Here is a 14,399-nt window from a genome sequence, read left to right as displayed (position 1 = left end):
ATCCCTATTATAAATTCTTACAGCTTACTGTAAATAAAGTGTAAGGTATACAGAGGTACCTTGGCCAGCCTTAATTAAAAAGAGAGACTGAAGCTGTTGGAGTGTGCGCAGAGAGGGAAAGAGGGAAGGAGGCTCCCCTGTCAAAGCCTGGAGCGGCACGTGCTGGAAGACAGGGTTACCTGAAGACCTGTCATCAGCAGAGCCAGCTTCTCACCTGTCGCTTAAACTCAGGTGCCCTGCAACTGTCCTCCACCACCGCCCTCCCCAGAAAGCACTCAGAGGTTTCTTCCTCTAAAGACAGTTACGGATGCATCAGGGCAGCCTGTGTACTCACTGACATCCCAGAAAAATGAAGACTGTTGGGGGCGTCTGCGAGTCCCGGCACTGCAGCCCGCGCCCCGCCCGCCTTCGCTGACCCAGGCCCCCGGCTGCCAGTGCCCAGCCGCGGACGTGCAGCAGCTGGGGGTTAATTTCTCTCATTCTTAAATGTGAGAAACAATAAAATCACCATAAGCTCCCAGTATGAAAGAGAATAAACCAATGAAAAAAATGTATATTGAGGAAATAAGGATAACATAGAAATGAGAACATCTTTTTAAAACCCACAAATTAGTATCACTTGGAGATTAATAAAGTTATTACATAACAGATATCAACTCATTTCCCTACTACCTACAAATGATAAACAATGAAATTACAGGTGAAAGAACGGCACACATGAACACCGTAACGTGAAAGATGAAGTCCCCGCAGGACGAGCACCGTGGACTCTGTTCTGAAGTCAGGAATGTCATGACAACGCCAAGGCCATGGGGAATATTTGTGAATTCACACACATATTAAAAAATTCCAATTTGGTAACAGTGACCAAGAAATACACCTTTTGACAGGTGACCAGACAATTAACCTGTGGTATTGAGAAATCACAGACAGTTGTTGTAACACAGCAAATATTAACCTTTTCTATTTTTTTAAAGAGACAGGGCCTTGCTATATTGCCCAGGCTGGATGCAGTGGCCTGATCTTAGTCACTGTATCCTCGAACTCCTGGCATCAAGCAGTTCTCCCAGGTAGCTGGGACTACAAGTGTGAGCCACTGTGCTCTGCCAAACAGTAACTTTTATCACAGAGAATTGACTTTCGTTGCAGAATTCCATAACAACAATGCAATGTGCTTGTCTACAGTAGTAGCAAACAAACCGTAAGATTTCAAAATATGAATTCTTTAGCTCTGTGGTACACACATTTAACATTTTGTGAGGAAACCTGAAGATTCTGGACATCAATCATTTTTGTCAGAATTACTTAGCTTAAATATTTGACATAAAACTTAGTTACAGTGATCAGCGCATGAGGATAATGTAAGTTCAAATACGGGATTTCAGAATGGAGACTGGGGTGGTTAAGTCACTGCAGACTCAGGGGTGCTGCAGAGACAAGCTTGATTCTCGCTAGAAAATGACCGGCCATTTGGCAAGCTTTTCTGCCGCAGGAACGGCGCGCTAGAGGCTGCAGGAGTGGACCACACAATGGTGTTCAGAAACTGCCAGATAAAAACAAAATTTCCTTGGAAGTGTCATGAGAAAAGCCTTGCAGAGTGCAAAGGGGTGGCAGGAGAAGAGAATCGCGTGTGACTGCCACGTGGTAACCTGTTCTTCAGGAAGACATTCTCACACCATCTCCACGGCCAGCCCCAGGAAAGTGTCTACGATCCAGTCTTAAAGCAAAGGAACACGGTGATGTTCAGGACCACGTCTCAGCAGGACCGAGCTGAGCTCACGCCGTCTCTGTAAGGAAAAGGCGTCCGCCTGCTGCACGATCCACTCGCTCGCTTCCGGCCAAAGGAAGAGAAGGGAAACTTGCCTAGATCGGACTCCAGGCTTTACTGCTGTCTTCACGGAAGACAAGAGTGGTAACTACCCTCGGGAAACACCCCTAGAAGCGGAAGTGATGGGCGATATTATTTAATAAAGACCATCTCACTGAGACTTCGTCTTCCTTTCCAGTTTTCTGACCAAGGATTTCATTTCCAAGAAATAAGTTGTTACAAAAACATTTGTATTCTCTTTATATTTTTCACACTCTCTCAAACACATTCAATATATTGTCTACTGTGACTATAAGTATTCTTTCTAAGGCCTTTTTTTTTTTTTTTAAAGACAGAGTCTCGCTCTGTTGCCTGGGCTAGAGTGCCGTGGCATCAGCCTAGCTCACAGCAACCTCAAACTCCTGGGCTCAAGCGATCCTCCTGCCTCAGCCTCCTGAGTAGCTGGGACTACAGGCATGTGCCACCATGCCCGGCTCATTTTTTCTATATATATTTTTAGTTGTCTGGCTAAATTCTTTCTATTTTTAGTAGAGACAGGGTCTCGCTCTTGCTCAGGCTGGTCTCAAACGCCTGAGCTTAAGCGATCCTCCCACCTCGGCCTCCCAGAGTGCTGGGATGACAGGCGTGAGCCACTGCGCCCGGCCATCTTTCTATGGCTTTTACCTGGACGGAGATAGTCGTATCTTTGGATTGGTCACAGCTACAAGGCCAGGTGGCAGACTATTCAAGTACATCTACTCGTACACTGAAAGGATTAATAGTAAGAGTGGTATTGTTTTAAGAGTGAAAATAGCCTAAAATTCCATAGCCACACAATGTCTAACACATAGCTAGAATGATGGCATGTCACACATGCGATGTAGCTGACGTTTGTCATCAGATAATGCAACAGTCATTGCCAGCTCCTCCCCCTTTAGCCAACCTCCAACTGTAGCTGGGTGGCCAAGTGACCCAGCTCCAGCCAACAAGACCTAAAGAGATGTCTGCATTTACAGTCATTCCTCGGTATGTGCGGGGAACGGTGTCCAGCAACCTCGAGATACCAAAATCCTTGAACATTCAGGTCTCTGGTGCAAAATGTAGTATTTGCATAAACCTACGCACATCTTCCCGTATACTTTAAAGCATCCCTAGATTACTTATAATACCTAATACAATGTAAATTATATGTCACTAGTTGTTAAACTGCATTGTTTAGGGAATAATCACAACAAAAAAAGTCTGTACGTGTTCAGTACAGACGCAGGATTTTCAATCTGTATGGAGGGTGGACTGTAGTCTCCTAGCAGGAGGGACAGGCGTGGCCAACATTGCCCCTTCCCACCTCCTCCCACCCTAGAGACATAAAACGCCTGCAGCTACGATGAGCATGCCACACTCACGAGGATAAAGCATCAACCAGCTACGGACGCCAGAGCAGAGGGAAAGCAGCCTGGCCCTGGTGGCACAGCTGAAGAAGTAAATCGTTTGCCTCAGAAATCTCACTAGTGAAAAAGACAAACTGCTATTTGTTTTAAAACCCATAGTGAGATTTTTCATTACTTACAGCTGAAAGCATTGCAAACGCAAACGCTCAAGCTCTGAGAAAGATACTAACACATCCTTTTTAGGCTGTAACTTGAGGATTTGCTGTGGTAGAATAAAGGAGAAAATCAAGGAGGACGACATGGTGGGACCTAGAAAATGGTGGCTGCACTGAGGAGAGCTGCAAAGGAGCCCCTGGTGAGGGCCACGGGGCAGGCCACGGGGCAGGCCCACACAGAAGCATCCACCGAGAGCAGCAGCTGAGCAAGGAGATACTTGGGGCAAAGGGGACATTCTGCACTTTGATGTTCTCCGTGAGAGTTTGGAAATTAAAGTGTTACAGGTACATAATGCAAGAAGAAAAATGTCCAGGAAAAGCAAGCAAACAAAAACTGTTCTTAAAAACTGTATACCTCAGGGCCCTATTTAGCTATTCAAAGAACAATATTTACCTGGTCATAATCAGGTAACAAGGTTTAATTTTTGTCGTGTTATAGAATCAACCCAAACTCTAAACATAGAGGCTTAATTATGGCTGGAAAATGGAAAATGGTTATAAAAGTAAAATGTGGGTGAGGCAGGTTGGCAAATACAGGCAGCAGAGGAAAGTGCAGGAAGCTGCGGGCCCGAAACCAAACGGTGCCATGTATTATCGATAAAACTAGAAACAAGCGCATAACGATATCATTTAAAACTGCAAAGGTTACAAAGTGTAGAGACATCAAATAAAGCAATGTAACCAGGCGGCAGAGGGGAAGCAGGAAGGTGCAGTCAACGACACAGCCCCTCCAGTCCAGAATTTTCCCTTTGAGATTCACTCTTGAACACAAATAACAAGTATTGATTAAAACTATCATGTAACATGTTTATTCACTACCAGACTTGCAGGTAACTTCTCCCTTCTTTAAAAAGAGTTTACTAATGGCAGCTCTGCTTTTGGTCTGTATCGTAGGAGAAAGCCACACAGAACGCAAAATTGGTGAAGTGAGAAACAGTAGCATCCGCATACGTTCTGCAGATGTGGAGAGAGCGTCTGGGGGCTGGAAACACAGACAGCTGGAGAGGCGCCTTTGGTGGCAGAGTCCAGCAGGGGAGGTGCGGGGCCAGCACTGTGTCATCCGTTACAGGCCCTCTGTGCTATTTGACTTTTTAAACCACGGCATATACTAACTTGGTAAAAATAAAACTACTTATTGAAAAAGAGAAGATGGAAAGCAGAGAGACTCAAAGACTGTCCTTAATTTTCAAATTGCAAAGCAATGAAAAATATGAGAACGCTTACTGAGTGACAGATACGCATTTTTCTGGCCACAATGAAGCTTCGATTGTGAGCGATCCTTTGCGCTGTGCTTCATTCCGTGAGGCCGCGCCCGCCCCACCTGCAGCTCCCCTGGCGGCACAGTGAACATGCCGCGCTCCCAGGACAAGCACAGCCACCGGCAACACGAAAGCTGATAATCGCCTCTTAAAATTTATGTCACTCATATTTGTGTTAATGTTTGTTATTTGGAGGCTTTCTGGTCCAAATAACCATTTTCTTGTATTACATTTAATCATTTTTTACTCTATTTTTTTAAACACTGGCACAAATAATTTATCTGCCAATTTCTTTCAGTTCACATGTTATACAATAAAAAGTATTAAAATATACTGTAAATTTATAAAGAATTTGGCTAGCTGTAGAGAAGAAATGAATATTTTAAAAGAATAAACCTAACAGGCCACATAAGATTACTCTTTCTACAGCAGATAGCAAAAGAACTAAAATGAACATCAGGATAGTAGCTGGGAGCCAATTTTATCATTTTAATTTCCGCTGTTTATGCAAGAGACCAACTTAACAATAGCCAATAATAGTAAGTGCAATAGAAAAACATAAGACTGATCTACATTGTAATTAAGAAAAAGGAAGATAAAAATCAGAGCTAATTATAAAGCATATGGTATAATGCTGCATTGCTGTCTATTTGCCACCTCGTTTAACATTTTTTTTTCCTTTGATCTCCCCTTCATGAGGAATGAGTCAAATAAACATTTTTTTCCAAAAAAGATGCATGGAAATCCTTTGTGTTGCACTTAATGAAATGAACAGTGTCTCAAGCTGATTAATCCTTGGCAACGTACAGAGAACACATACAGTACTAACTGAGCAGATACTCAAAGCGCGACAAAGTAAACATTTAATATTATGCATGAGCTAGAAACGCCGGCCTTCTGCTGAAAGGGGAGTGGGACTATACTGAACGTGTTTTAATTAACTAAGGCTGATGTATTAGTCTTTCCCTTAATCACTCTACCACCCATAAATTGGTTGTAAAAATCAGCCAGGATTCTTTGGCATTTTAATTTACATATTATAAATGTAAAAAAAATTTTTTTGCAATATTTATTACTTGATGCAAGGAAAGTAAATTACCTCTCATTGCTTTGAGTTTGTAGCACTCATTAGATAAACTATCCCCTGGGGAAACTCAGATGAAATGCCTAAAAGCAAGGTAAAAATTTGATGATACAAAACTTGATCTTTCCCTTCTCTTGTTACAGAACACAAAACAAAGAAACTTGTGGCATTCGGTTTGATTTTCAGGGATAAAGGGCATTATATGCATCAGTCACTCATGCAATGTTCTGCATAGGGACTTACCTTATAAATATAAAATAGCACACTCTAGACATGTTAACTGAAAATTCTACCAAATAGAATTTCAAATTTTGATGATGATTATGTTAGCATTATTCTCCGATGAAATGTGAAAAACATAACATACATTAAAATTGAACAGACCCAAAAAGGCTTGAGGAAACATACTCGAGACGATTTCTGTTCCTGAACTGCGAATTTCCTGTATTGCAGCCAATCAGAGTTCACGACCCCCTCGAGGCTGCAGAATATTTTATTCTGACACTCTTGTGCTGGCCACGGATAGAGGCCTCTTAATTGAAACTGCCTCTTCAATTTGTCTTTAGAATTCACTGTTTAATTCAAACATCAAATATTAATTAAAACAACCAAGCAAAACGTCTCTTCATTATCGAGCACCACACAGGCTGGCCAGTTCTTTAAATGGGGGACCGGTGACAGCTGCTTTGGTTTGTTCTCTGTCATTTAGCTTAGTGGGCTTTTTAGAAACCGGGGCAATAACAAAGACGCTAGTGCAATCGAAGACCACAGAATTGAACATATGGGTCCATTTCTCCTAAAATAATGTCTGCCTTATTTTAACATTTATTTTAGAGGCAGAGACCGAGACCGCTGGGACACAAATCAACTCTACCAATGTTATCGCTTAATTAATGTTCAGATTAAAAATAACACTGAGTAAAATGAGATGTAAAAATAAGCCCACAAACTTGTGGAGTCCCTCCCAGTTCTCTGTCATCGAATACATCGTCCTGCCCTCAGTGCTCCGAGCACATCTCCATCCAGAGAGCGTCCTACACCCCCAACCTACCAACCTCCCCACCCCACCCTCACCCCAGGAGGAAAGAATAGAGACCGAGAGACACGGTGCCTCACCTCCAGCTCCTGCTCCCGCTGGAGGGCGAACTGTTTGAAGGATTTGACGATGAGGCCGGCGTTGGAGCAGTCGTAGACGAATATCGACGGGCTGCCCATCCACGTCTGCAGGTCGTATATGGACAGGGGGATGTACTGCGTGTAGTTCTGGAAAACAAAGTACGCACATGTCATGTGTGCATCTAAAGAACACAGGCTGCTAACAAGTACCTGCACTTTAAAGAAGTTACAACAGGCCGGGCGCGGTGAATCACGCCTGTGATCCTAGCACTCTGGGAGGCCGAGGCGGGAGGATCGCTGGAGGTCAGGAGTTCGAGACCAGCCTGAGCAAGAGCAAGACCCTCGTCTCTACTAAAAATAGAAAGAAATTAGCTGGACAACTAAAAATATACAGAAAAAATTAGCTGGGCATGGTGGCACATGCCTATAGTCCCAGCTACTCGGGAGGCTGAGGCAGTAGGATCGCTTGAGCCCAGGATTCTGAGGTTGCTGTGAGCTAGGCTGACACCACGGCACTCTCGCCAGGGCAACAGAGTGAGACTCTGTCAAAAAAAAAAAAAAAAGAAGCTACAACACACTCTGCTGGTCAGAGAGATGGCGTTCTTGAGTTATCATTTACACAAAACTATCCATAACAGCAAACTAAACTTCTCCACATTTCCTGATGTGGTATTTCACTCCTGTAAGTGCCAAGTGATGGGCCAAGTTCACATCCCTCGCCCCAGGGCCCCTCTGCAGCTGCTGCGGCTTCAGCTATCTGCTGTTTCCTCAGAACGTGTGCTCACGCCCCCTGCGGGACCCACGTACCCCACACCTCTCTCATAAACGAAAGATATACATGCTGTTCACGCCGTTTCTCTGTTCACCCTGTCACTCTGTAACATGTCTTTGCTTAGACAACGTGACACACACCTCATGGGGAGAGAGATGAGCTCTGAGGAGTTGCTCAGGTCCTCAAACTTGCACGCCACTCTCCCTCCGAGTTCAGAGATACCAATAAGCACTTTATTCTCTAAATGCTTCCAAAAATCACACTTGAGGGGTACAAGTGGGTTTGGCACTGTACATGTTTTACAAATCACAGAACAGTAGCCTACTGACACCAATCCCCTAAGTCTGCAGTCCCCAACCCCAGCACTGCCCGTGGCCGCCGGGCACCAGCTCCACAGCAGGAGGCCAGCAGTGGAGGAGCAAGCGAAGCCCCACCTGCACCCACAGCCGCTCCCCGTCACTCGCGTCACCGCCTGAGCCCCGTCCCCATCAGATCAGGGGCATCAGACCCTCACAGGAGCTCGAACCCCACTGCAAATCACGTGGGAGGGATCGAGGTTGCGCCCCCCAGAGCGTCCAAGGCCTGGTGGTCTGAGGGGGAGCAGAGGTGACGATGCCCCTGTCCCCCTCCCCCCGGCTGTGGAAAACCATCTTCCATGAAACCGGAGCCTGGTGTGAAACAGGTTGGGGACCACTGCTCTAAGGGACACATTTTTCTGGACACACTGTACTGTTTAGCATCTGAAAAGACTCTAGTGACTACTGGTAAACAGAGAGAAGAAGGTTCTCATCCCACTGGGGAAAGAGCTAACATTTTAAAGCAATTCTCCTCCATGGAATACCTCCACCTGTTTACCTTTCCTTGGACATCAATGGAGTCAGTGGCGAAACTCTGGCAGAAATCGGATTCTCAGAAATTGGCAGAAATCCAACTCACAGTGAAGGTGCGTTTGTTTCTGAGCAGCCGGGCCACACACACTGCCGCTGGCACTGCCGATGGCGCTGTCCAGAGCCCGACAGGAAGGAAGAGCAGCAGACGAGACAACCATGCAAGGCCTGGGGGAAGCTGGCACCCAGCAGCCAGCAGAGGCTTTGGACACGCGCAGCAAAGAACCAGCAGTGAGGTACACACCAGGCATGACAACGCAACATGCCAATAACACAGGTGCACAGAGACCTATGCCATGAGAGAGGACCACTCTCTTCTTACACTCAGCCGTTTCATCTTCTTGAACTGTGCTTACCTGGTGGATTGTTTACAGTCAGCGTGCTATGTAAGAGAACACCTGGAAATGCTCCCTCCAAATAAACTCTCACTGATGGATTCCATGAATGTCAACTCTTTCCTAATGAATCTAGAATGTCAAGCCAAGTCCAGTCAAAATACCCTCGGAGTTTTCCCTTTAATGGAATTGGACAAGCTCATTCTAAAGTCAGTACAGAAGAGAAATGCACAAGAATAAAAACAATTTAATAAAGAATAATGAATAGGGAATCACACTACCAGATATTGAACACACTGTAAATCTGCGGTAATGACAGGATGCTACTAGGGAGGGTGAGACCACAAATCAACAGAAGAGAAAGCCCAGACACAGGCCCGCATAGTCAGTTGTGATGAAGGTGGCATTTTAAGTCAGTCAAGAAGAATGTCATTTAGTACTCGATGCTGCAAAATCTAACTAACCATCTGATACTGCAGTGTGAGATTCTACACATACAACAAACCAGAGTGGATTAAAAACCTAAATGTAAAAGTATAACAAAAGATTTTTATTTATTTTGGTGTAAGAATAAATACACCAAGTCACAAAACCTAGAAGTGTTAAAGAAAAAGACGGGCAGATACAATAAGATAAAAATTATATAATGCTGATAAAAACACATACCAATTCTACATAGCAGTTTTAGAAGCAGGTACACCATGTGTGACAGAGAATTTACATTGAGAATCTGTGTACATAGCCACAGCTACAGATGGACAAAGGACAAAACAAAAAATACAAAAACAGGCAAAAGATTCAAACAGGCAATTCACAGAAGCAGCATGAATGGTCAGTGATCCTGAGAAGAGTTTCATGCTCTCAATTGTGGAAATGCAAATTACAATGAGAATCTATCCATCCATCCATCCATCCTTCTATCCCATCCATCCTTCCATCCATCCTTCCATCCATCCAACCTTCCTTCCTTCCATCCATCCTTCCATCCATCCATCCATCTATCCTCCTTCCATCCATCCATCCATCCATCCTTCCATCTATCCATCCATCCTCCTTCCATCCATCCATCCATCCATCCTTCCATCCATTCTATCATTTCCATTTGGCAAACTGGAAAGAAAGATAAAAGATGAATAATACCCATGTTGGCAAGGATGTGTTCAACAGGGCACTCATTGACCGGTGGTGGGAATGTAGATCAAGGAAGCTTTTTTTGGAAGGCAATTTGGCAGTACTTGTAAAAATTTTAAATGCACATTTCTTTTGAATACTTCTAGGTATCCGCCCTATAGAAACACCTGCATGTGCACCCCAAGATGTATGTACAAGGATATACACCATCTTGGCTGGTAAAAGACTGTAAACCATCTAAATGCCGCTGTGGTAGAGCCCACTAGTCTAACATCTTATTTTGCCGCCTTCTTTGCCAATGGAACACTCCGTCCAGCTGCCTTTACAGCCAAGTCTGTTCTTACAGCCGAATCCAGCCCATGGGACCTGATCAAAAGTGCAATGTCCAAATTATAAGTGTTGCTCTCGTGCTCACCCATGCCAGGGTGTGGACGTGGTGAACCATCTTCCACCGTGCCACAGACAACACCCACCATGCCATGGAAAACAGCCACCACGCCGTGGAAAACAGCCACCATGCCACGGAAAACAGCCACCACTCCATGGAAAACAGCCACCATGCCACGGATAACAGCTACCATGCCACAGACAACACCCACCATGCCACAGACAACACCTACCATGCCACGGATAACAGCCACCATGCCACAGACAACACCCACCATGCCATGGATAACACCTACCATGCCACGGACAACACCCACCATGCCACAGACAACACCCACCATGCCACGGATAACAGCCACCATGCCACGGACAACACCACCATGCCACGGACAACGCCACCATGCCACGGATAACAGCCACCATGCCACGGATAACAGCCACCATGCCACGGACAACACCACCATGCCACGGATAACAGCCACCATGCCACAGACAACACCCACCATGCCACGGATAACAGCCACCATGCCACAGACAACACCCACCATGCCACGGACAACAGCCACCATGCCACGGACAACACCCACCATGCCATGGACAACAGCTGAGGGACAGTGGGGCCAGGGGACGCACGAAACCTAGGCTCCAAAGCCCCACATGGACTATTACATAGAGACAAATCAAGTTCTACTTTACATTTTAAAACACCCAAATGAAGGGGCTGAACGAGGGCCCAATATGTCCAACACAGAGGAATCTGTATGCACAGAGCACTGTCCATACACGACACGCCCACGTTACAGAACTGCCCCCACAACAGAGACTGAGGTTGTTCACATGCACTGCCATGGGAAGACATCAGAGGCTTATGATGATTTTAAAAAGGTTTTAGATCATCATGTGCAACATGGTCTCATTCTGTGTGGAAGAAGAGAGAGTGGCGAGTGCAGAGCCACAGGCCCCAGCCACCTGAGCCCTGCACTGCACGCAGTGAGAACGCAAGTGCTGGTGCTGAAAGAATGACGATCTCACTGCGAGGGCTGTACAGAGTGCAGGGTGCCGTAGCTAATTTTCTTTTTGACACAATCTTGCTCTGTTGCCCAGGTAGAGTGCAGTGGCATCATCATAGCTCACTGCAGCCTCCAACTCCTGGGCTCAAGGGATCCTCCTGCCTCAACCTCCGAGTAGCTGGGACTACAGGTGCCACCACCATGCCTGGCTAATTTTTGTTAGTTTTTGTAGAGTCGGGGTCTCGCTTTGTTAACCAGGCTGGTCTCAAACTCCTGGGCTGAAGCGATCCTCCCGTCTCAGCCTCCCAAAGTGCTAGGATTACAGGCGTGAGCCATTGTGCCTGGCTCATATCCACTTCTTTTAATGCTCCTGCTCTGCAGGAATATCTTCTCATAGAAATGACCTCTATTACAATAGACAGAATGTACACAGACCATTAGGAGGAAGGAAAAGGGTGACTTCTGGGTTTACAGTAATACACTTGTGTACTCCCTTGCTGCTTTATAACGAGCAGGTACCACATATCATCTGTATAAGCAAAACACAAAGATGCTTCAGCAAATGCTGCATCGGACAAAGTTTCCTCCCGACAGGCGGGTGGGCAGGAGATCCTAACAGGGCCCCCTGGGCCTGGTGGGAGAGAGCACCTCCCACCCTTCTCTATCTCCCTAACGTTGCCATGGGGGGAGGGGCCAAAGGAGCCTTTGGCTGGGCAGGGGCCCCCTGCACTGATGGGAGGAAGGGTTTGCAGCAGCCTGAGAAATCACAGCACGTTCATGCACCGAAAACACCGAGCTGTCCATGCCCCTCCCACAACGTTCAGGCCCAGCAAGGAGCCAGGAAGCCAGGACACCCGCCCTGCCCACGGCCCCGCCACGGCCTCGGACATCTTTACTGCCTTCCAGGTACAGGCACACGGGTCCCAAAGGCAGCAAAGAAACATGAAACAAAAGACATTTTAACACACCATGTTCTCAAGTCTTATCTTTTGAGCTGAAATCTATTTTTCACATTTGCCAAAATCAAGTTACCTTTTAAATCTGAGGTGTAAAGTTGACGAATGCTGACTCATTAACATAATGAAGTACAGATACACTGGGAGAGCCTTAGCGATTCCTTCTTCCATTCTGTGCCCTGCTGGCAGCTCCCGCAGGGTCGTGGGTGGCATCTTCAGCTGCCCAGTCCCGCTCGGGGCAAGAGCGTCGCCATTTCTCAAGCTCATCCCAAGGGCACCACGGCAAAAAGCCCTGGGCCCTCCACGGGGTCTCAGCTTCACGATTTTAGTTCTGAGAGGGGCTTTCGTCCTACAACCACCAGGAAACTCCACCATGGAAAACGGCCTGAAGGCCCCGCTCTGCTTCTGCAGACGGCTGCGTGGCAGGACACAGGACACAGCCCGCGTGGCAGCACAGCCTCTGTGGCCCCTTGCTCTGAGCGGCGCTCTCCTCCCCAGCACCGTGGACAGGGGCCAGGTCATTCTTGGGGCTGTCCTGCACACTGCACAACGCCCAGCAGCATCCTGGGCTCTACCCACCAGAAGCACCTGCCCTCTCCCGCCTCAACGTGACAACTGAAATGGTCTCTAGACGTTGCCAAATGTCCCAAAGTGAAAAATCTCCTTGGTTGAGAACTGCTGCCTTAGAGGAGAGACAATTTTATTGAAAAGATTGGCTGCACGTGTTAAGTTCAGTAAGACTGCAACAACTGGACGTCCGCATCCCTCGGGCAATACAAAGCCAACTCTATTAAGCGTTCTGAGGAAGACGACCTTCAAGAGCAACCCCCGAGAGAACGTGAGCGTCAGATCTCGTTTCCGCCTCAGAGCAGTCCTGGCTGCTGGGCGAAGCTCCAGCCCAGAATTACGGCCCTGCAAACCCACAAGGGCAGCCTCGGCCGCAGAGCAGAGACCACAGCCAGAGCACAACTGCTTCTCTCTGTCCCCTGGAATGTCCCCGCGCACTCCAGCCGCACCAGCCCACACAGCCGGAGAATCCAAAAGCCCCGTGTACGCTGAAGGCCGCTGGACACGCCCAGAGCTGTCAGGCAATGGGCTTCGATTCTCTCCCGCCCCAAACTAGAAGTACAGAGAAGTCCTACTCAGAGTCTCTCTTTCTCTTAAAAAAATATATTCAAGGCCACGTTTTCATTTCAAACAAAGAAACATAAATGGGTTTTAGGTAATTTATTCACTACAATCCACTTTAGCCATCAGGAAAAATCGGGGAAGAAAGCATACTTGCCGCATCGGGCTGTCCTCACAGAGGGAGTGGACCACAAAGGCGGCCGCGGCTGGGAAAAGCCCAACCCACGGCGAGCCCGGGGGACGTCTCGCCACCAGGGCCACCCCAACCGAGCGGCAGGACCCGATGCTCCTGTAACCCAAGAAGCTTCACATGTTTCCGCGTCTCGAGGACTGCTGGTGTCAAGACTGAGCCTGGGCTTTGGATTGTTAGGTGAAATGCAGAATCCCTGGTGTACCTGGCTCGGCCAGAAAGGGCAGGTACAAAGAGAGGAGCACCTGCCCCACAAGTCACCCTGGAGGGCGGCAGCACCGCCTCCAGGACGCAGGGGCCAGGTAGGAAGAATCCCACCCTGGCTCTGTGAGGTTTGGGTCCCGGTGGGCGGGTGAGACAGGCAGCAATGCCCCCTGCGCCACACTCCACCCTGAGAAGGCAAACCTGAACACAAGACGGGCGGCCGCCCCTCCCCCTGGCCTCTCACATCAGGCACAGCGGTTCTGACGCCCCGGCTCCGCCCGCCAGAGGGCTGACCATGCACCTGGCCTGGAAACCCCCAGAATCGCTGCCGCTGGGATGAGAGCACCCACCAAGTGTCCCCATGAATGGCTGGGATACAGAGGAAGACGGCCATCAGCTGATGGCCGGGGGGCTCCAGGCGGCCCCACCCAGGCATGATTAGGTCATTCCCTTAACCTTGCAAAAACATCATCCCATTGTATACACACTGAGGTTGCAGCACCTACTAATCACACTGCGGCAGTGTTTTC

At 47.4% G+C, this 14,399-nt stretch overlaps 1 protein-coding gene across 3 annotated transcripts in view; it reads right to left on the bottom strand.

Annotated features, from left to right (window-relative positions):
• The window catches only part of RPTOR (regulatory associated protein of MTOR complex 1), a 272,593-nt gene that overhangs the window by 137,415 nt on the left and 120,779 nt on the right, over positions 1-14,399 (bottom strand). For all 3 annotated transcript variants that reach the window (XM_045569639.1, XM_045569640.1, XM_045569642.1), the window contains one exon: positions 6,870-7,016. In XM_045569639.1, coding sequence (XP_045425595.1) covers positions 6,870-7,016 — 147 coding nt within the window. The remainder of the gene's footprint in view (positions 1-6,869; positions 7,017-14,399) is intronic.

Source organism: Lemur catta, chromosome 15 (assembly GCF_020740605.2).
Source record: "Lemur catta isolate mLemCat1 chromosome 15, mLemCat1.pri, whole genome shotgun sequence".
NCBI lineage: Eukaryota > Metazoa > Chordata > Mammalia > Primates > Lemuridae > Lemur > Lemur catta.
The sequence above is the reverse complement of the archived record's forward strand: the minus strand, read 5'-3'. Positions and strand labels throughout refer to the sequence as shown.